The sequence below is a fragment of the Mustela putorius genome, unplaced genomic scaffold (genome assembly GCF_011764305.1).
Source record: "Mustela putorius furo isolate JIRA1106 unplaced genomic scaffold, ASM1176430v1.1 tig00003853_pilon_pilon_pilon, whole genome shotgun sequence".
NCBI lineage: Eukaryota > Metazoa > Chordata > Mammalia > Carnivora > Mustelidae > Mustela > Mustela putorius.
This window is the reverse complement of record NW_025422005.1, coordinates 37,650,394-37,675,600: the sequence shown is the minus strand read 5'-3', so window position 1 is coordinate 37,675,600 and position 25,207 is coordinate 37,650,394. Positions and strand designations below refer to the sequence as shown.

The following is a 25,207-nucleotide window of genomic DNA, read 5'->3' as shown; positions in this document are numbered from 1 at the left end:
CCTTTTAAATTTATTGAAACTCATTTTATGGTTTAGTGTATGGTCTCTGGTGAAGAATTTTTTTTTTAAGATTTTATTTGTTTATTTGACAGACAGAGATCACAAGTAGGCAGAGAGGCAGGCACGGGAGAGGGAGATGCAGGCTCCCCGCTGAGCAGAGAGCCTGACGGCGGGGCTCGATCCCAGGGCCCTGGGATCACGACCTGAGCCGAAGGCAAAGGCTTTAACCCACTGAGCCACCCAGGAGCCCCTCTGCTGAAGAATTTGTTGTATATACTTGAGAAGAATGTATATTCTGCTAGTCTAGAGTGTTCTGTAGATGTTAGATCTAGTTGATTCATAGTATAGTTCAAGTCTTCCATTTACTTGTTGATCTTCTGCCTTGATTGTTCTATCCATTGTTGGAAGTAAAGTACTGAAGTCTCTAACTTAATATATTGTAGGAGTTTTTCATTCTCATATTGTGTGAGTCAGGATTCTCCAAGGAAACAGAAGCAAAAGAACATGTGTATATGTATATGTGTGTGTGTTTATATACATAAACACATATATGGAGAGAGGGAAGTTTGAAGGAGTTGACTCATGCAATTGTGGAAGGTTGGTGAGACCAAAATCTGGTGAGGTAGGCTGGATACTCAGGGAAGAGTTGTAGTTCAAATCCAAAAGCAGTCTACTGGCAGCATTCCTTCTTCCTTGTGGGAGGTTAGCCTTTGGTCCCTTAAAGCCTTCAACTGACTGGATGAGGCCAGCCCACATTATGAAAGTCAAAGTCCATTCATGTAAATGTTAATCTCATCCATAAAAACCTCATGGAAATGTCCAGAATAATGTCCCACCAACATCTAGGCTGCATGGCTGAACCAAGTTGACATACATAATTAACCATCATGTACCTTTTCACAGCCTCCCTCTAGCAATTTGTCAAAGTTCCCATTTAAGTATTCTTTAATTGGTCTTCCCTTCAGACTTTATTATTCTTTATTACAATTATAAACCAGGTTATAGAATTAGAAAAACCTTGGGGTGCCTGGGTGGCTCAGTTGGTTACATGTCAAACTCTTGGTTTCAGCTTAGGTCATGATCTCACTGTCATGAGATAGAGCCCATAGAGGCTCCATACTCAGCGTGGAGTCTGCTTCAGATTCTCTCCTCCTCTCCCTCCCTGCTCACACACTCACTCTCTCTCAAATAAATAAATAAATTCAGTTCAAATCAATTCAAAGTTAGCCCTTCAACTTCTTATCCCTTTGTCTTTAAGCAGTTCTACCTAAGTTTTCTCTATGTTATGAATTAGGAAATTAAAGCCATTAAGGCTAACTGATTTGTCCAGGGTGATAATGCATATTAGAACTATTTGAATTCTTGTCCTTGTACACAATTCACTATAAATCATGTATTGAATTTGATAGTAATAAAATATACCTTATAGGTGTTTTAACTATGTATGAGAACTTCATTTCTTTGAGAATGACAGGTGTATATTTTATTTAAATACTCTATAATTAGTGAGATTGCTTGCTGCCTTTTAGTTCTAGTTATGTTTTAGACTAACCACCTTCGTCCCTAAATTTTTCAGTTTGCAAGCATGAGTAGAAAGCAGGGGTAGTCTAAGTAAGATGTCAATCACATGTATAAGGCATAGTGATCATTGATGAGAGGAATCTTAAAAGAACATTTAATTTAGTGCCAGTTTTAGGGAAGGAAAGCCCACAGCTTCTTTTAATAATGTTTACTTTATTAATGACTTTTGATGGAAGAAAAATGTTTCTTCGTGGAAATCTTGAGAAAGTTTCTTCTGAGCTATATTATTTAGGACTACCCTCATAAAAAAACAAGTAGATACTGGCTGAAAATAGATACAGCTGAAAGTTTGAGCCTAATTTTCATATAGGAGAGTAATCTAATGGCTTGGGATGGAGATTTTATTTCATTTGCATTCTAGGAGGCAGTATAATGTAAATCAAGTTAAATCTAAGTTTAAATTTCAGTTCTGCCACTTAATAATGCATGACTTTGGCCAAGTTATTTAATTTTTTGATTTTACTACCTCCTTTTTCATAAGGTTATCAAAGGCTTAAATGATACACAAGTAAAGAGAACCTAACACAGTCCTAGATACCTTACAGGAACTCAGCAAATATTGGTGTCATCTGTTTTTTCTGTATTTGTATGTTGGCAAATGGGAATGTTGACAAGGAATAAGACTGGAATCATTTCTCCTTGCCCTAGGGATGTGTTTCCTGGCACTAATGAGAATGATATATCTCTTCAAATGCTTGCTCTACTCATAGTTAATACCTTATAATAAAGTATGATTTTTTTTTACCTCTTTACTTTTATATAATTTGACCTTTAAAAGAAAGACTGTACCAGGACTCTTACAAGATATATGTATTTGTACTGAAAATATATTAAATGTCACAGAATATAGTCTTAAAATTTGAAGGGAATAACCATGAAGATCACCTGGTCCTTTGTGTTTCCTGGGGCAGAATTCCCTTCCATGAACTTCTTGAACTAGATGTGTATCAACACTATGCCAGAATAATTTCAGTAATTATTATCTTACTTCCTCTAAAGAACATCATTCTGATTTTAGAATGCTCTATTAATTAGAATGTTCTTCCCTATTTTTTCCTTTGTTCTCCTTATAATTCTGCCCTTGCTTCTTATTACCCATAGAGCTTCTCAGAATAAACAGCTATGGTTCCACAGGAACCATATCTTGGTCATTTTTTTTTTTATCTCATAGGATAGTAAGTACCCAATTCAATATAGGGATTTATTTAATGAATACTAAAAGTTCAGATTTTTTTAAGTACTTCTGTATTTTTTTATATATAAACTTTAAAATTTAGTCAACATTTTTTATTTCTCTTGGTCAAAAATTATTTTTTTCAACTGTATTGACAAAATTAAACAAGGAATATTGATTTATGCTTATGTATAATACCACTTATATAATTTAGAAATGAATGGCTTTTTCCAAGGAAAGAATTAAAAATTAAATATTATTTATATCTCTTTCATTCATTCCTTCTTGTAGCATAATCTGTTTCTGAAGATTGAAAACATATTACATTTTTTAAAATTTCTTACACTTTATTTTGTAGTGTCTTTTGTACTCATTACAGACATTAATGCTCTACTTCACTGATTCATCAGACTGTACAAAAATAACCAACATCCAGCTATATGATATTTAAGAATAAGATCTAAAACCTAATGATAAGGGAAAATGGAAAATAGAAAGGGAAATTTATGCCACCCAAACACTAAGAAAGCTATTTAGTTACAGTAACTGTAAATCAAAAAAAGGGGAAAAAAGCATTAATAGAAATAAATGGAATTATTTCATAATGATAAAGGGTTCATTCACCTAGAAGCTATAACAATTCTAGATATATATTCACATTTTCTGTGATTTTTTAAAATTTGCTCTATATTTTATTGCTTCCATTTTTTAAAATTTTATTTTTTCAGTGTTCCAAGATACATTGTTTATGCACGACACCGAGTGCTCCATGCAATCAATGCGTGCCCTCCTGAATACCCACCACCAGGCTCACCAAACCCCCTACCCCTCTCCCCTCCCAAACCCTCAGTTTGTTTCTCAGAGTCCACAGTCTCTCATGCTTTGTCTCCCTCTCCGATTTCCCCCAACTCCCTTCTCCTCTCCTCCTAATGTCCTCCATGTTATTTCTTATGCTCCACAAGTAAATTAAACCATATGATAATTGACTCCATTGCTTCCATTTTTTTAATTGAATGCTCTCTTCCCAATTTCATGCCATCAGCAAATTTTTTAGAAACATTTTTCTTCATTATCTTTATTCAGCTGATTTCTCACATAAAGTAAATGACTCCCTTATTAATACTAATCTTTATAGCAATTGATTTGTGATTACTGGCTTCTTTTGTTATCCATTTGCCTTTATGTCTGTTCCTATCTGACTGAGGGATAACAAGGATGTTGGCTAATTGTCGTGAAAGATATTTGATACTAAATTATATGTAATTACCATACATAAGAACATAGTTGCAGTGGATGATATAGTTTACAATCTATTTCTTTAGAATTCTATAGCTATGGATTTTGATACCAACTACCTTGCCCTTCATTTTTGCTTCTTTGCTTCTTTGGCTTATTGTTGCGTTTTGGCTTATGAATAATAGGTACATGTTTGAATGCTTACATTTGCATAAGTTTTCCAGGTACTTATTCTTCAGAGTGTAGGAACAGTCTTTCAGGAGTCACATAACAATGTGTAAGATATTACTATGTATCTTACTACATATCTTGACACAGTATCAATTCTTGTTCATTTATTGATGCAGGAAAACATCTACCAGGTATCTAGTCTTTGATAAGCCTTATTAACAAAATATAATAAAACTATATTTTATTGAGCAGAATCATGAATCATGAATTCTCACCTACTCTTTTTCTCTTTCCTAAGAAATCCATGCATTTAATTCATTTCTTATAATGGGGAGAGGGAGAGCATTTCCCAAAGAAACAGAGGCATCATTTTAATTATAAAATGAATTAATGGAAATCTTTAAACTTTTCAGGATGAGAGAGATCCAGAGAAAGAAGATGAACTGGAACTGAAAAGAGGTCTTTTATACAGAGACTCTGCCTATGACAGTGACCCAGAGTATAGGTATGAGCTGGATTAATGCAGTGTGTTGAGATCTTTCTCACAGGTGGCATAAATATAACCTTTTTAATCTGCCTGGATTTGTGGGAAATTTAGACTCAAATTGATAATTATTTATTAGTAAGTTTTATTTTTAACTATATAAAATCCTATTAAAATACTTTAATGATTTCATTACTGCAACTTTTCAGTGAAAACAAATATAGTCAATTAAGGGTGATTCTGTCCATTTTACTTAAGATTTTTAGGGTATTTGACTGGCCTGCAAGCCCACATATCCAGGGTTTATTTTCAGGTATATTTATTCTCATTCAAACAACAGTTGCCATAATTTTGGACCATGAGTGAACTTGTTTTTAATAACACAAGAAAAACTGTTCTTCTAGCCTAACATTTCAGAAATGTTAGTAATAACAAAATTTTTGCAAGATTATGCTAGAAAATGTCATGAAGATTTGTAAAAGCTCTGTGTCAGTTGCCACAGAATGTGATATTAAAAGCTGAGTGTAAATTGTGCGTTTAAGTAACTGAAGGTTCTCTGCATCCTTTGGTGTTACACCACTGATTACCACATGGCTTCCACCTTCTGAGTTTCCTGAAAAACAAGTATAAGAAAAAAAAAGTTCCAGATAATGGAATATATCTTATTGCTAACTTGAGTTTTGGACTGAAGTTTCTGATCTTTACCCTGATAAGTTAGTACTTCTCTTGCCCCTTACACAGAGTATAAATGTGAACTCCTTTCCCAAAGCTACTGCTTCCCAACCAACAGACAACCTGGGCCTCCCATCAAGGGAGTAGCATATTACAGGTGAGTTTGAAGAAGCAATCCAAACAGGAAAAAGGAGATCCAAGAAAGTTCACACCTCAAGAAAGAAGACTTTTTTACCTTTTATTATTATTATTTACTTAAAGCTCTAGTCTCCAGATTGCTACTATATGGATTAGCCTCTCAATTTTAATTCTTAATCTATATAATTGATTCTAATTTGGGTAAGAATGGATAGGGTTGGTAAAGGAAAGTGTCTGATTTGCATACTTTTCATATGAATAATAATTACCTGGGCTGCCTCTTAAAAATATAGAGTTCTCCTTTCTACTCCCTTAGATTCTAAATCTTTACATAGAGGGGTGAGACCTAGAAAGCTGCATTTTAAGAAATATCATGGATGCTCCTAATGCAGCTAGTGTAAGGACCACATTTTGAAAAGCACTGGTCTGTATTTAAAGTTTGCTGTAAACCTGAGTATTGGTTCTTTTTCCAGTTCACCAAGCAGTGTTACTGGCTAAGCTTTTGATTACCTGAGACTGTTTTGGTACCCCTCAGGTAAGAGTTAAGCAGAGTATCAAAAAGTTCTGCTTACACATTTTTTTGAGATTCTTTATATTCCTTGTCACTTATCTTATATACACATTTATTTTTTTAAAGATTTTTTACTTATTTATTTAACAGAGAGAGATCACAAGTAGGCAGAGAGGCAGGCAGAGAGAGAGAAGGGGAGGCAGGCTCCTCACTGAGCCAAGAGCCCAATGTGGGACTCGATCCCAGGACCCTGGGATCATGACCTGAGCCAAAGTTAGAGGCTTAACCCACTGAGCCACCAGGGTGCCCCCTTATATACACATTTAGACTGATTGAACCGAGTGGTCAGAACTTCAAGACCTCTTTTATAAGAATATATTTTATATTAGCTCCAGAAGCTATTGAAATGATCAGGATATTATTTTAGTTTTATCCCTAAGACATATTAAATATTCTGCCAAGGAATGACTCTCATTCTACTTTCCATCTCAAAGATGAGAGAACGTGCACTCGAAGTCATCACCCACTGGCTTGCCTTACAGCTTCCATCAGCAGACAACAAGAGGAGATTTGGGGTCTTGGCTTATATCACCCCTCTGCAGACACAAATTAACACAGAGGTCCTGAGGAAGTCTGCATGGACCCCTGGAATGGCTGAGTGAGGAGCTCAACAAATCCTCTTCCCCAAAGCAACAACTAGACAGAAGTGTCAGAAACAATAATTTTAAGACTCTAAAAATTGAAAAGCATATAACAAATTGAGAAGCACTTATCAAGAAAATCTACTGAACCTCAGTAAGGGCAGTAGGAATCTGTGGCACTTTGCCCAGAACTCCTGGTTCCCAGCTCCTTGGGGCAGTCCTGCTGAGAGAGCTGCAGCGTGGCTGCCAGAAGAGACTGGCTATATGGAGCAGAGCATGGGAAATCCCGTGTGCACGGAGATTAATAGAAACAACAATGACCCCACTGGCAAGCTGTAAGAGAAGGCTGAGATCTAACTACTTGTTGGTACAGATAAAGATCCAGGGACCAGGTAGCCAGCGTTGGTTTTGATAAAGTTGTACTTACTCTAGTAGTCTGGAACATTATGTGGGTGTGTTAAGGGTGTAAATAAGTCCAGAAGAAACTGGAGAGGCCCTTAGGGAGCCGCTAGTCCATGGCTGAATGTGAGGCCTTGTGAAGGCACAAAGTAATATCCAGGGAAGGCTTGCAAAACAGATACACTTTGAATCTATATTCCAAGTCACACATAGATAGATCCATTGGCAAAAGATGGAACAAGCCTTTCTGACCAATTAGCTAGTCACCAACCTATGTTAACGCAGGGGCAGCCCCTAAGAGTACAAGCTTCAAAGTAGAAAGAATCATTTTTTTAAAAAAAGAAAAGGAACAAGAGACATCAGAAACTATACAGGGCAAGGGAAACAGACTTCAGGCATTAGTCCAGGCAGGATACTAAATGAATAATCAAAAACAAAACCCTGGTAAGGTCAAAATCCAGAGTTGTTACAGTTTTTATCTAAAGTATCGTTTTCAATAAAAAATTGTGAAACACACAAGAAGAATGAATTACTATAAACTGTCTTTGAGAAGGCCTGGATATTGGATTTAGCAACTGTGTTCAAAGAACTAAAGGCGATCCTGTTTAATGAATTAAAGGCATATATAATGGGAGTGACTCTTCAAATAGAGAATATCGATAAAGAGATAAAAATTATTTCTTTCATGTCTTGCTTCAAAATTATGCCTAGGACTCCATGCTTGATCTTGTGATCTACATGTGCACTGTGGCTATCATCCATGGAGCAGAGCAGAGAGGCCGTGCTTTCTGTAGGAGGAGCAGAATGGGAAATTGGAGTACCTGTTACTGTACACGGCAGCCTGTGCATGCTAGCTGTCCTAGGTCTTCTGACATCTTTGAGTATAAAATTCATTTGGAAGAAATCTCTTTTATCAAGGAGTTGTTAAGTAATCTTACTTAAAGTGCTTTGGGGTTTGGAGCCAGAGTTTGGGAAGAACTTTCTACCTGTGCTGACCTCCCTCTCTCTTATGTGCTACCTATATTTAAGGAAATTTTAGACCTTCATGGTGGTAGCCTTGCCAGTGCCCTGGGTCCTAGTGTGCTTTTTAGTACCCGCTCTGTATAGTTCAGATTTCTTCAGTTTTCAGGGTGTTTAAATTTCTCCATATTGTCGTGTACTTCTGGCATAACTGTCTTACTTGAACCTTGTTCCTAATTAAAGACCAGGCATGAGTGATCCTTCATATAGATGGGAGTTGGTCACAAAAAGAGAGAAGTAAGGATAAAAATAATTTTAAGTTCATCATTAAAATGTGAATTGGCCTGTTATGACTATTGTCTGAAATTTTTAATCATATTCTTTTATGGAACTAGCTAGTGATATAAACTGTTTTCTATTTACTTATGCATATTTTTCAGGTTATTAAGAGTAGAAATATGTTCGATATAATGTTTTAATTGTGAAATTATTTGTAACTGAGTAATTTAAATTTTGACTCTATTTATTTTTTTTATCTTTATAGATTCCAGTATAGTTAATATACAGTGTTATCTTAGTTTCAGGTGTACAATATAGTGATTCAGTAATTCTGTGCTTCAGCTGGTGCTCATCACAAGTGCATTCCATCATTCCCATCACCTATTTCACCTATCCCCCACCCCCCTCCCCTTCCATACCCAGCAGCTGAGTATTTTTGAATAACACAGGCTTGACTCTAGTTTTCATCTCTTCTCTATTGGTCACTATTTGATTAATCAGATGAATCTACTAAGATATAATAACAGCCAAAAGGCTGCCTTTAATATTTAACAAATAGAAGAAAAAATCTAAATATTATACGGACTTAAAATCTCTTAAATAACTAAGAATAAACCTTCATTTTTAAGTGAGATAAATGTTATTTGATTCTATTTTGAATTCACTGGATCTTGTGGTATTAACTCAAGTATCTTAAAATCCTTTTTCATTAAATACTTAAGGTTGAACTTTTCTTTTTAAATAAATTTTGTCTAGGGGCACCTGTGTGGCTCAGTGGGTTAAAGCCTCTGCCTTCAGCTCAGGTCATGATCCCAGGGTCCTGGGATTAAACCCCACATCAGGCTTTCTGCTCAGCAGGGAGCCTGCTTCCTCCTTTCTCTCTGCCTGCCTTTCTGCCTACTTGTGATCACTGTCTGTCAAATAAATAAATACAATCTTTAAAAAAAAAGTTTAAATTTTGTCTAAAAGGTATATTGATATTCAGAAATATTGGGGGTGCTGCATATTTTTGTGATTTTTCAAAGTGTCAAGATTGTAGCTTAGGAGTCTAGAAAACTCTCTGATGATTAAGACAGGGCAATGTTGTATTCATTTTTTAAAACAAAAATATGACCTTGGTAATTAGACTTAATATTGATGCCAGGACATGTCCAATGTTCCAACTTGTTGCCTGCTTAAAAAATACTACTGAGCAACCAGAATGGTTTTAGGACTACCAAATCTTGGCAGACTGATTTAATTCTTTAAATAGATCATGAGAAAGTAATACATTAAATACAACTTTCGGTAAGAATTGTGATTTTATGACATTCTCATGAACAACTAGGCAGTTATGGTCTGAACTAATGTTAGGTGGACTGCGGGCTGGATGATGACATGGAAGAGACTATTACAGCAATCCCGAGTTAGATTCAAGAGGCATAATAAGCAGTCGTTCATGATGATACGCTTGAACTGTAGTTGTCTGAGCTCTAGTGATAACTGCCATTAGGAATAAAAAATGCATTTATTATTTTATGTAACCAGGACAAAACAGGAAAACCCTCCTGAAGTATCACAGCTGTGCTCTTCATTAAACCAGTTTTATGGGTAGTTCTCTTTACTCCAAGTATGGGAGGGAAGTCAGAATAATAAAAATAAATGAGATGGTCTTTATGGGTTTACCCTGAATTCATGAAACTGGATGGAGGACTTAAAATATCAGTTTAAAATACTATTTTTTTGTGTTTAAATAAAGATCTCTTGCCCCCTATATACATATTACTAAAAATAATGCTTGAGACTGGAGATTTTGGAGTAATCTTGATTCAGTCACCCACTCAGTAGAAATCCCTTCTGTGTCCTCCCATTGTAGGCTCATTATTCACTCCAAGATAAAATTATTTGACTTCTAACAGTTAAATCTTAATTTATTCTTACCTCTTCAGATGTACCTGGTATTTTATGAATCTCCAAACTGTCTCATGCCTTGATTCTCTTACAATACAGTGCCCGGAATAACTTCTGTCTTCTTGTTTATGAAATGAACACCTACTTATTCTCTAGGACTAAGGTCAGGTTTTTCCCTCTTGTGAGACCCTTTCATGACCTCAATAGACTGTTAGGCATTTTCTCCCTTATCCTGCCACTTCCTCTCATGTATTTCATTTGAATTGGCAACATTTTTCTCACAGTAACTATTCTATCATGTGTCTGTCTTGTCTTCTGTTAAATGTGAGCTCTTCTTGAAGGCACAGATATGTTACTTATCTTTGTTTTTGACAGTCCATCAAAGTCTTTGACATGTAATAGTTCAATTTCAAAAAATTGTTCCATTATTAAAACTATGTTCTTTATTAATAATGATCAGTTACATTGCTAAAATTCCATCATTTAAGTAAACTTATATTTTGATTGTGGTATTTAATAACATGTCTAGATAAGGAATCAAGAAAGGAATTAAAAACATTGAAAGCTCTTAGACTTTGTTGTCAGTGGCTCATTTCTACACATTCTTAGTCATAGAAGAGGGGGGAAAAAGACCTATAAGTAACCAGTGTTCAGTAAATTTCTCTGAATGTACTTCTTTTACAGTTTACTATATAGATTCTGCTAATGATAAAAGAAGATAAATGGCAAGATGCAATTTTTCCCCTAAACTTTTTTGTTCCTATAGAAAACAAAGTCTCAGGGGACCTGGGTGGCTCAGTCAGTTAAGTGGCTGCCTTCGGCTCAGGCCATGATCCCAGAGTCCTGGGATGGAGCCCCATGTCGGGCTCCCTGCTCAGCGAAGAGCCTGCTTCTCCCTCTCCCTCTGCCTGGTGCTCTGCCTACTTGTGTTCTCTCTCTATCCCTCTGTCAAATAAATAAATAAAATCTTAAAAAAGAAAAAAGAAAAGAAAATAGAAAAGTGTCTAATTCAGTGCTTTCTAATGATAGTTCCTAGACCAGTGACATCAGCATTACCCTGGTATTTGGTATCTTTAAAAATACAAAATACTTTTCAGATTTTAATAAACTGTAATATATCCTCTTCCTGTTACATATTCTAAACCCCAAGACTTTTGAGTACTTCCATTCCTACTTTTCATCCATTCATCCATCCATACATCCACCCACCTATATGTCCATCCATTCCAATGCCTCTAAACATACATCACATCCTTAAAAATATTCCATATTTTGTGAATCAAAGTTTTGCTTGATAGGAACCTTTGTTGGGTATTATGGGAAAGATCTTATTCTTTTATTATATAAACATCTTTAATCATATTGACTCTTAAATCACAATTTTGAAATATAGAATGTCATCTTTGAAGTCACTTTCAGCTCTGATTTTTTTTTTTTAGTACAAATGGCCAGTAGCCAATTTTATAATCCTCATGGCCTTTTAATTATTTCTTTCAATTAATAGTTTGGGGATAGCATATCCATCTTCCCTTCTGACCTTCTTTTCAATGAGTATTGAGGTATTTTGAGATATTTTGTCTGAAGACTATGTATAGAGTAGTATATGCTTGGCCTTCATTTGGCATAGGAAACCCTGATGTAATTAACATCAGGGTTTCAAGTGAGTTCATTCTTTTCGAAGCAAAAAATTAGTAATGTCCTTTGTCTCCTAGTTCATGCTAAACTTTCCAAAGACCTTTCTCTTCTTTGCATATATGCTAGGCCTTATCAACACCTAGGAATTGAAGCTGTGCAGTTCTTGGATATTATCCTGGTCTGTTCTTTTTTCTCTTTTTCTCTTAATAGCATTATCATAATTAAATACAGGGCTCCCTACTTAAGTAGCAAGAGTAAATTAAAACAAAATGTACCACATTAATAAAATACTATCCCCATTTTGAAAGTAACCGTTTGATAGTATGTAGTACTGATGCAGTATTTTGTAGAATATAGTAGGAATTCACTAAAAGGCTTTGAATTAATGAATGCTGAAGATACTCTTGGTAAAATAGAGGACTATAATTTTTAAAAGCCTATTACTATAATAAAGCTTTTTAGAGTCACTTACACATATTAAACTTACTAATATATTCAGTAATGAAAATCAGAATTGACTCAATATGTTCACAGTTCATTAGAGATTTAATGCTTTCATGTCTGGAAGTAAATATCTTTTTTAGGATTATGGTACTGCATCTATCTGTGGACCATATTAGGATCTGTTCTGTGTTCACATCTCTGTTTTGAAATTCAGACTTCCAGGCCAAACTAATTCCTAAATTCTCTCCAGAGAATTACAATATTCTTTATTAAATTGAAGAACTTTGCAATTTTAAATAGCAATAAACTCACTGCCAAATTTTACAAGCTCTAAAAGCATCAGGATGTATATTTTGGCCACTTTAGCTCTTCTTTACAGAACCTTATCAGGTTTACATTTGCTTCTAAAAAGCTTTCTGAATTTTATTTATTCATTGCAAGCCACGGAGGTGATACTTTACGGCAGCTTTGAGACATGAAAAAAAAAAATGTATTGTCTAATGGAACCAAAGCAGTAACAAATCTATGCCAGGTAACATTAATTATAGTAATTGATGATAGAGGTGGTAATTTGGTTTACAATCTCAGAAAAAATCTACACAATGTTATTTAAGGTTAGCGGCTATGCTGCTACTTTACCTCTCTGAGTGTGGGATAGAGGTGTATGTTAGAAATTCAGACTTCTGTTCAGTAGTTTATCATAGTAGAACTAGCCTGGCAACTAAACAAAATGTAGAATTCAAAAAAGAACATTGTTAGCTGGCCATCAGCATGTAATAAAGTCAATGATTGTGGAAAAAGAGATAAGGACAAACCTGTGTTTTGTGAAATTTTAATTAGTTCATGACTTATTGCAAAACAATACAACAAATAAAAACAACCAACCAAGCAAAACACAACACTGTGGGATTCCTAAAGTAGTATGAGGGAACACAGGCAAATGCCTGGGCTGGTAGATATGGTTGCAGAGGCAAAAAAGATGTAGAAATGTTTCTGTTAATACATTTGTGGGTGTATGATTCCCCTATCATTTGATTCATACGGCAAAAAAAAAAAAAAAAAAAAAATGACAATAGGAGTGAAGCTTGGTGAAAAAATATCTATGAAATCAGAAATTATATTCAGTGGCTAGACTATTTCTTCAGCAAAGCTAATGAAAGAAATGTAACTATATCAAAGCAAGAACACTAAGACTTAGCTAAGCCCCTTTGAATAATTTTAAATATTATACTGACATAATTAGAAATTGTCTTAGTTATCCCTCCTTAACTGAATGGACAAGATAGAAGTAATGATAGTCATGTTTTAAAACACCTTTGTTATCCCAGAGACTCTATCATTTTCAAAATTTTCCAGTGTGAAAGAGGCAGCACCCAAGTGTGAAGAAAGTATGATAGGATCTAGTAAATCTAACTAAAAAATATGAGGTAAAATTTCATTTTAGCAAGGCCTACAGGGGTAGAGAGACCTATTGTCATGGTTCACAGAAGTGAATTTTTAAAAACATATCACATATATTACTTGTAAAAGGGGAATATATTTAAGGTTTGTGCATCCTAAGTAATAATAATAGTGATAATATGATAAATGAATACCCCTTTACTCACCATTCAGCTTCATAGAACATTAGCCATACCTCTAAAGCCACCTTATGCTCCTAGCCAATTTCATCTCTTTCCATAGAGATAGCTATTGTTACAGCTTTTCCATTGTTTTTTCTTTGTGGTTATACCACACATGAATCTATCCTTCAGCAATAAGTTGTTTAATTTTCCTTGTTTTTCAGTTTCACCTACATTGATGCATGTGGCTATAGATCATTAATTTTCCCTGCTGCATATTATATCATTATAGGCACATACCATTTTATCCATATCTGATCTAATGTAGATGGATATTTAGGTAGCTTCCAGTCCTTAGCTTTTTTACAGAGTGTTATTATGAACATGTCTGTACATGTCTCCTGGTACACAAGTGCGAGAATTTTACTTCGTTACCCGGGAATGGGATTACTGGCTTGAAACTGCTTATCCAACCTTATTGGGTCATGCCGAACTCTTCCAAAATGAGTGTCTAAATGTTCTCATGACTTTACGTCCTCATGGACCACCATGTCAGGCTCCAAGAATGATAACCCAAACTACTCCATGCCTTTTTTCATGGTGTCTTTTATTGTGTTCAGGTGTTAGATTGACTTCAGGTCAAATAGCAAAGTCTTCTTATAGATACACAGCCCTGAGAGTTCCTGTTTCACAATTGACAATAGAGGTAACATCATTGGACTGAGAAGTAAAGGAAGAAATTGTTTGTTGGATGTGAGATTCCAAATGCATGAATAAAATATATGTGGCATTTAATAAACAGAACATACAGTTTTATAGGGTACAAACTTCATAATCTCTATCATGCCTGAGAGTCTTATCTATAACAAGTAATTAATTTCTTGAAGTCAATTATTTATTTAAAAAAAACCTCAGTCCTTGAAAAAGTCAACATTTTGTTTCTGGCAAATATGTTAAGCCCAGAACTTAATATTTATGATAGTAAACTTGTAACTTTGGTATGTTTTTAAAAGTACTATCAAACTTTCAAAAGGAGTTGCCTTTTCTTATTACCATTATAATTAACTTAGTCCTGGTCTATTTCATAGCTTCCTATCTATTCTCTCTTTTTTCTTCAAGACCCTCAAAACTGGATCCCTATCACTTCAAATACACTTTTTGGCCTTGTTTTCCATTTTCTAGAAGTTGTTCATATTCAGGCTAATTTCCTGCTCCTCCTTGAGGACAATAGCAGTGTGCCATAGTGGAAGGGGCCTTAAGACCACAGATGTGGTATCTCTTTCTGTTCTGCCAGTCACTAGTTGGGTGGCCATAGGCAAGTCCCTTGACTGAGCTTCAGTTTCCACAGCTACCAACTTCAGAGTGTCCTCAGATTTTTAGGTAAATATGGAGTACCTAGTTGTTTAGTGCCTTGTGGTTAATAATGTCTATGTGCAGAGTAAGCACTATACTATACATTTTACACATATTATCTTTGATTTTTTTAAAAGATTTTATTTATTTATTTGACAGAGAGAGAGATAGCAAGAGAGGAAACACAAGCAGGGGGAGTGGGAGAGGGAGAAGTAGTCTTCCCGCTGAGTGGACAGCCCGATGCAGGGCTCTATCCCAGGACCCTGGGATCATGACCTGAGCCAAAGGCCGCTGCTTAACCGATTGAGCCACCCAGGTGCCCCTTGTCTTTGATTTTTAAACAACACTGAAGAAAATACAGTAAAGGAAGCTGAGACTTGGGATGACTAAATAAATTGCCCCAGGGTCCATAGCTTATAAGAGCTGTTACCCGGTTTCAGGTCTGCCTAACTGGGGAAGCCGGAAGCTCTCAAGACTGGCCTTCCCACAGCGTCTGCACCCTGCTTTCACCACATCACACGCATCTCCCTTCTCGGCATTCTTCGTAACTCTCTCAGGCACAATTTTCACTTTAGTGTTTTGTAATAGTTTCATACAAGTAGGGTCACTCTTTGAAGGCACAGACCTCATTGTCTTTCATTTCTTGCAGCCCAGAGTATCACACCCTCATAAAGTACTCAGTAAATATTTGAATTATATAATACTACCTCTCATTGAGTTTCACCAGTTTTAATATTTTATATCCTTTTTTATAGCTCACTTCAGCGGCCACGTGGCACTCTCCATTTGGATGATGGTGAATACTGGTCTAACAGGGCAGCCTCTTATAAAGGGAAATCCCACCGACCCATCTTTGAGAACAGCATGGACAAGATATACAGGAACTTGTACAAAAAGGCCTGTAGTTCTGTTTCTCATACACAGGAAAGCTTCTGAGACCATCCATGATAAACTGTATGGGTGTCTGTGTCAACTTCTCAATGAAAACGTTTGATGTGATCAATATCTGTATTCTTTTTTTTTAAACAGGTGGTTCTGAATAGTTAGATGTGAATAAGTTTATTGCTTCAAATGGTCAATTATCACAGGCAGTCCTTTTATTTTTAATCACAGAAGAGAGTGCTCTGTTCTAAAAGTCAAAGCTCTGCACCGTAATCACAGCTTCCAATCTGATTATGAGAAGAATGTTCTGCCACATATAGCTCATATCTCCATCTACAAATCCCAGAATAGATTCTCTCTAGAAATGGTCTGCCTTAATCACCTTGTGATTTTCTTTTCATCTGCTTGATTGGTTATCTTGTCTAAGATTAATATGGACTCCTTTTTCTTGGTAATAAGCAAAAAAGATATACTGTACAGAAATTAGTTTCCTAAGTTTAAAACCCGTATTTTACTAGTATTTCCTACTTAGTTCTCCTCCCCAAAAAAGGCTCCTTATACTTCTTAGCTAATAAGAAATAGGGTTTTTTTTAAGTTTATATAATCATTCACTTCCTCTTCTTTAAAAGAACTAAGTTACCTGAAATACGGTCAGCTAGAAATAGCAGTGGCCATGTGTGACCCAAAATGTGAATAACTGATTTTTAAAAATAGAGTTCTTTGCATGATTTTCTTTTAAGGTCCTATCTCTTGGTGCAACCAGATTCAGAAAATAGCTTTTGTTAGCACGTAGAAACTCAGAAAGAATAAAGGGATTATATTGTATTTTAAAACTCTTTAGAGTTTTCATAGGTACCAAGTGACCCAGGAAAGTAGTATCTTTACCTAAAGGACACTTTAAACCATAAAGGGGAGTAAAATATTATACAGAATGCTTTGTACTGGAAAATCCGGTAGTTGATAAAATTAGCTCCTCTCTACCTGCCTTATCCACCCCTGTGAGGCCAGTGAGTCTTTGAAGATATGAAGAAATCGGTCACCTCGTATTTATCAGAGTAAGTGGAGGGAAAGTAGAGAATAGAAAATAAGTAAACTTGGCTGACAAGCTCGAAGAGTTGACTATACAGTACTGTTCTCTCACTGACTCTAACTATGGTTGGTTTTACAGTTATGATTTAAAAAAGAAAAAACTTGAACTCCATTTAAGTTGAAATTAACATGTAAACTTGAGTGATTTGTTTTGTATTAGGAGAAAATATATAATATTTGTTATATAATAATAGGATTTTTAAACTTCATGTTTAGAGTGTTCTGACATGGCAATCAGTGATGTATGGGAAAGTATGCCAGAGAAAGGGGCCAGGAGGCCTAGGCTTTATTCCATCCTGCCATTCTCCTGCTGAGTCTCTTTAATTCTCTTGGCCCAACTCTCCTCAGCTATCAAATGAAGAGAATGAAGCGGATCAGCATTTCTTGAATTGCTTTCCATGGACTTCTAGTCTAAGAGATGGCTGTAGGCATGTAGATACAGGTGTTTCATTAGTCATATAAGCTGAGGAGACTCTCTACACTAGATTCACACTCCCCAACTTAAAGAGTCATAGGTAGGAAGGCAGGAGTGAAAGGCAGTGCTATCGATACTGGAACAGCCGTTCCAGACAGAGCTGTCCAGGCAAACTAGCAAGTATGGCTGATAGACTAAACACTGGCCTGTTGGAGGCACTAAAATATCCTGGCATAACCCTCTCTCATTCTAGCATTTGGTCTGGAGTCTGACACATAATTAGTTCTCATTAAATATTTTTTGAATTAGCCCAGAATTTCCTAAGTGAGCATGTAGCAGTATTTGTCATTATGGTGATCCTTCCCCACCCATCCCACCCCCTCAGCTCCCCACACTCCCTTTCAATTATGCCGTCCTCAGGTCCATGTAGACACTGTCAGGGAAGTAGTACACCACACAATCACAGAGTTACCCCTGGCTGTAAGTTGTAGGATGGCGTTTTGTACAATGAGCTTTTGAAGGTCAGCAATGACTAATCCTTTTTTTTTTTTAAACAAAAAATACCATCAGTGAAACTTAATATGTTTTGATTTTGTTTTTGTTTTACATGTGGAAACAAATGAAAAACTCTTCCATTTAAAAGGTCCTGCTTGGTGAAAAGAACAAATACGAACTTCAAAGAAAATTTCACTTTCATAGAAAATCTCCCAAGTGAATAACTGCATCAAAAGTTACCTATTACACCTATTTCTGCCATCGGCTATAGAAAGACCACAAAAAATTAGGTCTCAAAGGGGAACTTGAGAATATGATATTCTGAAAGGTATTCTCCTGTGGATTACATTTGATTTCTCTCTGAAGGATCAGATGAAGAAAATTTCCAGATATATCTAGTGTCTTAGCTAAGTATCTATTTCTATTTCCTGGGGGAAGGAGTGGTCTTTGTTGCTCTCCCTATTACTATGAATTCTTATGTTAAATTATTGTTAAGGAGTAAAACCTTTAAATACTAATAGTTGTCTTTTCTCATTGTAAGAAGCAGAAAGATGCATTATTTCCTTAGCCTTTTAAAAATATTTCTTATAATCTAGTAATAGTCATTGGATTTAATATGAAAGATAAATTGATCTTACTTCTTCCTTTTAAGGTATTTTTGTCCTTTAAAAAAAAAAAAAAAAAAGCCCTGGGAATTTCAGGAAGAAAGATGTCAATTCAACTTAGAAAAAAGATTTGTGATTTGACAGAGTGAAGTCTTCATGGTCCCACTATTAGCTATACAATCTTGTTCAAGTCATTTATCCTTCTTGGAGCTAAGTTTTCTTATCTATAAGGTGATGAAGGGGTTAATTTAGAAGAGGCTTTTAATGTTCCAATATTGCTGTAATTGTGTAATTGATTAACATGGAAGATAAATAAGTTCTAGGCTGCAGAGTTGTATTGTAACTTCAAAGATTAATCCCCTGATTAAAAATCTGGAGCAGATAGAGTATCCTTCTTGTGTTCATTTTCCAATAGTAGCTTTATTGAGATATAACTCATATACTGTAAGGTTTACCCTTTAAAAGTATACATCTGCATGGTTTTTAGTATATTCATAGAGTTGTGTGGCTATAACCACTAGCTAATTATAAAATTTTTGATGACTCCAGAAAGAAATCCTGAACCCATCAGCAATCACTCTCCATTCCCTTCTGCCCTCCCCTCCTGGCAACCAGTAATCTGCTTTCTGTCTCTGTGCCTGTTCTGGCATTTCATATAAATGGACTCATATGTGACCTTTTGTGTAGCATAATGTTTTTCATAGTTCATCTGGGTTGTAGTGCACATCAGTACTTTATTCCTTTGGTGATTAAGTAACAGTCTTAATGTGGGTGCACAACCCTCAGTTGATGAGCATTTATATTATTCCCACTATGGGGATATTATGAAGAGCACTGGGGCATGAAATTTGTGCATGAGTTTTTGTGAGAACATATCTTTTCATTTCTCTCAAGTGTAAACGTAGAAGTGGAATTGCTGAGTCATACGGAAACACCGTGTTTGACATTTTGAGGAACAGCCCAACTGTGTTCCAAAGGGACTCCACTATTTTACAATTTTTGTGTTTTCCTAATTTTACCTTAGGATCTTGGGCTCGTTACACATTTAAGCATCATCCACCCATTCATCACATGTTTACTGAGCACTATGTTAGTTGTAGAGTGTATCAGTTTTTACACATACAAGTGTGTGCATACCTGCACGTGTGAAGAGTCTGCTGAAAAAACATTGTATTCCAACATTTATAGTGGTTGGTAACCTCTACAATGGAAGACTACAGGAATGGGGATATAATACAAGAATGGGGACACAAGGCATTCTAGCTTGAAACAGAACTTGCAAAAGCATAAAAATGGGGGAGAGCATGGTTGTTCAGGAAACTCCACGTGCTGTCACGTGACCTTTGGGAAGATGGGTTGAGCACAATAAAAGAAGGGCAAAGAGAATGATAGGCCTGGAACAGCACTGGAAGAGGTGACCTTTGAGCTGGACATTGGAAGATGGGAATGATTTTTGAGGAAAGGAAACCAAGATGGAATAAACTAAATATTGATCAGGTTTTATTATGAGGGGAGAAGTGGGATAGAAGGAAATATTTAGTAATCAGTTAAAAATTAAAGATCTAGAACTTAGGAGAATTCAGAAGTAGAGAATGGATTTTGAAATCAGATAAAATAATGAAGTGAGAGAAAAACAAATGAAAGCTGTCTGCCTTTCTTGTCCTAATTGGTACAGGACTATTATAGGTGCCCTGACGGAAGGAACCTCAAGCAATTGCATGTTTTGCTTATTGTGGAGGCTCTGGTGGCTAGCATGTTAGAGGGCCACTCTTTTAGAAATTAGGAATAATAATGGAATTATATTTTTATTATAATTAGGGAAATAGCTAGAAATTCATGTACAAAATGAAGAGGTAAAAGAGGAAACCCAATTTTTTGTTATGAGTTATTATATTATTTATCTCTGAGTGATGCATTTAGTTGGGTAATATAAAATTTCTTAGACAACCAGAACTGGTGAATATTCATCCGTTCAAAAATATTATCAAAGGTCTTCTCTGCTCTAGGCAATCTGCACAGCACTGACTCAGCATCCAAAGATCAAAAACGTAGTTTTTGACCTGAGTCATGGGGGGAGACTGACATTAATTTACTTTTTATATTGAGAGAAGTACTGTAATCAATGATAGAAATGCTATAAAGATGAAAAGGAAGTCCTAGTTAATTCTTAAAGGTGTCATATACTTTAGGAATTAGTAACTAATGATAATTGAAATTAGCTGGTATTCTACTAGATGGTCTGGATAGTATAGGCCTTAGAAAATCACTAGGACTTTTATTAAAGTAGGAAGGAAATAACCCAACACAGAACAGATATGAGCATATATACTGCTACACTTACCTTGTTCTTTATGGGTTAATATTAAGTCCTTATTCTCTTTACTAAAAATAACTCTACTTTTGAGGGGGAAAATGTGTGTTGCGTATAAGAGATTCAAGAAAGTACATTTTGCTATATTTCTATAGATCACCTCCACAAAAGTACTGAACATGAATTAGTAAAATAAATCAGGACTCTTGAACTCAGGGAGCTCATTTTGACTATTGATGGAGGATCAGACAAGCAATGCTAATATAGTGTCCAAGGATTTCCTTATTTTTAGTCTTATGCTTTATGTAGGCTTCTCTAGTTCAGGAGTATTTCCTCAACTTTGTGTTTCCAGCACCACAATCTGAGCATACCTTTATTATAGCACTTAAACTGAATTACAAATGCCTTTCTTGTGTGCCTTTTTCTATTGGTCTAGGGCCCTGTTTACTTTTGTATCTGTGGCACAGAGTAGTTGTACAAGGTTTGTTGAATGACTGCATGAAAGAAAAAATACATAAAGGGCCACTAAAAATGATACAAAGCCCAGCTACCTGGACAGAAGGAATAAGAAGACCTGATAGGACTTGCTTTCAGCTAGTTTATCCACACCAGTAGCCAAAAGAGAAAACAAAGAAAGAAAAATCCTAGTTGAACCATGGTCCTCAAGAAGAAAGAAATGGTTCATCAGTTGAGTTAGTGTTTATGTAGTGCAATCTATTTTTCAAAAAAGTAATCTCAAATTAAGAAAAAATAAATTATATGATGGCCTTTTTGTTTGGCTGTTACTTGACTAAGCAACTGAAATGTACAGCATTCAGGTGCCAAGGGCCAGGTCCTACTCAGCTGCTGCAAGGGGTGATAAGTAAAGAGTTAGGCAGTGGACCAAGCAAGCAATTGCCTGCAATTGTTTCCAGCGCCTTCTATTCCAATGGAGTTTAATTAAATCCCTTCTATGAAATGCAAATTACATGGTTCCCAAGAAGAGCCTTAAATGTTCTTTCCCAATGTCTATGTTTTATCATTCACGCAGAGGCAAATGTTTGACTGAACGATTGAATAATTTTCCATCTTCCAGCCTTCAGATGTAACTAAGGTACTCAATGTAGAAACTGTGGCTCTCTAGATTAAGAGTTGGTATATTAAGGGATGCCTGGGTGGCTCAGTTGGTTGGACGACTGCCTTCGGCTCAGGTCATGATCCCGGAGTCCCGGGATCGAGTCCCGCATCGGGCTCCCAGCTCCATGGGGAGTCTGCTTCACTCTCTGACCTTCTCCTTGCTCATGCTCTCTCTCACTGTTTCTCTATCAAATAAATAAATAAAATCTTTAAATTAAAAAAAAAAGAGTTGGTATATTAAGGCATTTAAATGAATATTTAAGCAAAACTGTCTCAATGAAATAGTTTTTTTAAGCTAATATCTTGAACCTTAGTATGTTGCATTCAAGTTATGCTAAATCAAGTAAATGAACCTGATGGAAGAGAATGCATTCTGCTCTAATTTGTACTATATCAATGTTTGCAGTATATTGGGGGGGCAGTTATAAAGGTAATTTTTTGGTTTTTTAAATTCTCATCCTCATCTAAGCATCATCTTTAAAATTCTTAAAACAAGGGAATTAAAGTCATACTTACGTAAGGACACCATCTGTACTTGATGATATACATACGTTATATTATTTGATCTTCCCAACAGCCCTGTGAGCTAGGGTAGGTATAAGTAATCTCAGTTTTAAAGACCAGATAACCAAGGATCAAACTGCTATGATTGGCTAGTGATAAATACAGTCAGTATATGGTAAAGCTCAGATTTGAAGGTAAACCCAATTCTTCCTCTCAACAAGTAAGTGGTTACAAAAACTCAGCTTGTTACAGTTAACATTTTTAAATGGTGGGGCTAGTTCTTCAGAGAACTGCTATAGATTACGACCCCAATTTAATTAACATTAATGTAGTAAAACCTTGGGCAAATTTCCAACATCCAAACACTAATAATGAATAGAGATCATTTCATAAACTAAGGTAGAAGTTGGTGGAAGTATATGAAGGGAACATCACTGAAGATTTATTTTAACCTGAAATTTCATGGTAACCAGAAATGATGTGTGGGATAGTTCCAGGTAAAAAGACAATGTGCTTTCTGTGGAGCACTAGTTACCCTCTTTGAGTAACTACACATTCAAGCGTCACTAACATTTCTCTTTTTAAAAAAAACAGCTTTATTGATGTATAATTGGTATACAAAGAACTGTATCTATTTAATATGTAGAGTTTGATAAGTTTGGACCTATGCAAACACCTATGATACTGTCAACACAATCAAGGTAATAGTCATGTTCAACACATTCCAGTTTCCTTGTGTCCCTTTCTTTATGTATTAAATATAGACACCATGCCATACAGTAGTTCTCTAGAACTTACTCATCTTCGAGAACTAAAACTTTGTTATTACTAACAAAGATGTTATCAGATATCTGGTTTGCCAATATTTTCTCCCATTCTATAGGTTGTCTTTTTCATTCTGTTGATTGTTTCCTTTCCCATGCAGACAACTTTTTAATTTGATATGGTTCCATTTGTCTATTTTTACTTTTGTTTCCTTTGCTTTTGGTGTCTTACCTAAGAAATCATTGCCAAGATCAATGTCAAGAAGGTTTTTCCCTGTTTTCTATTAGGAATTTTATAGTTTCAGGTCTTAGGTTTAAATCTTTGATCCACCTTTTTTGTATGTGTGGTATAAGGTTGGAACTTCCTTCATTTCTGCATATGGATGCTCAGTTTTCTCAGCACCACTTACTGAAGAAACTGTCCTTTCCCATTGTGTGTTCTTGGCAGGAGGGTGCCAAGAACAGTTGACTATATATGTGTTGCTTTATGTCTGGACTCTGTCTCATTGCTATACTCTTTCTTTATATCAGTGTCATACTATTTTAATTACTGTAGTTTTGTAATTCAGTTTGAAATCAGGAAGTATGATGCCTCCAGCTTCTTTGTTCTTTCCTAGATCACTTCAGCTATTCTGGGTCTAAAGGTTCCGTATGAATTTTATGATTGTTATGTTATTCTATTTCTGTTTAAAAAAAAAAAAGTGCCATTAAGATTTTCATGGGCATAGAGATAAATTTGTAAATCACTTTAACAAGTCACATGGTAGCCAAATAAATATACACACGCACACACACACACACAACATACAGAAGATACACAAAATAAAAAGAGGAATAAAGCATATCCCTACCAAAAATCAATAAAACACAAAGGAAGACAACAGAGGAATAAAGGAACAAAAGAACTACAATATGGAAAACAATGTCAAAGTAAGGCCGTTCCTATCAGTAATTACCTTAAATGTAAATGGATTAAACTCTTCAATCAAAAGACATAGAGTGGCTGTATGGATAATACGAACCCAACTATATGCTATCTACAAGAGACCCGCTTTATATTTCTTTATATTTAAGGACACACACAGGCTAAAAGTGAAGGAATGGAAAAATGGTATTCCAAGCAAATACTAAATAAAATAGAGTATAGTGGCTCTATTAATATCAGAAAAAAAATGGGCTTAAAGTTAAAAACTGTCATGAGCATCACTGTATTTCTGTTGCATTAGTTTAAAGATGTTTAGTGTATGATATAATTCAGAAATAAGGTGAGAGGAAACCTTTAATGTCTTTGAACATGTAATAGAATTGAGAATAAGTGTATTCTATTGGAGACTTTTAACAATGAAACACGTTATTCACTAGAGTTTTTGTGTGTTTTTTAGTAAAATTAGTGATCAAAGGAAGAAACAAAGGAAGAATTTACATATATATATATAGCTTTTCAGAAAGTCCTTCCAAGAGACTGACAGCAACATTGCATAGTAGAAAAAATACTTCCTCCACAACTTTTCTGAACCTCATTTTTTTTTCTACCTGTGAAATAATAAATACTGCCCTACATTATTCAGAGAAGTGTTAGAATTAAATAGGAAAAATAAGCGTGGACATTCTTTGGCATATATGAAGTGCTATCATAATTGCTTTTTGAAAATGATCTGGGAAAATGAATTTGCAATTTCAAAAATATTCCATCTAGCACAATAGCAATGCTATTGGTTTTAAAGTTGAACAAACCTCAGATTTCTTTCTCTGATTTTGTAACCTCTGTGTTACTTAACCTCTCTGAACTTGTATTCTCACTTGTAAAATGGAAGATATTTTCATAGAGTTATGACATTTATTTAAAAAAAAAAAACATTTTTTTAAGTAATCTCCATGCCTAAGTGGGGCTCAAAA

General features: G+C 35.4%; 1 protein-coding gene across 5 annotated transcripts in view; it reads left to right on the top strand.

Annotated features, from left to right (window-relative positions):
* SPATA6 (spermatogenesis associated 6) overlaps window positions 1-18,998 on the top strand; it is a 137,851-nt gene extending 118,853 nt beyond the window's left edge. For 4 of the 5 annotated variants that reach the window (XM_045064486.1, XM_045064487.1, XM_045064488.1 and 1 more), the window contains 2 exons: window positions 4,576-4,667; window positions 15,886-18,998. In XM_045064486.1, coding sequence (XP_044920421.1) covers window positions 4,576-4,667; window positions 15,886-16,066 — 273 coding nt within the window. In that variant the 3' untranslated portion in view covers window positions 16,067-18,998. Of the gene's footprint in view, window positions 1-4,575; window positions 4,668-5,387; window positions 5,546-15,885 lie in introns of those variants that run through there. The other variant, XM_045064489.1, reaches the window with a different exon arrangement.
* The last annotated feature ends 6,209 nt before the right edge of the window (window positions 18,999-25,207 follow it).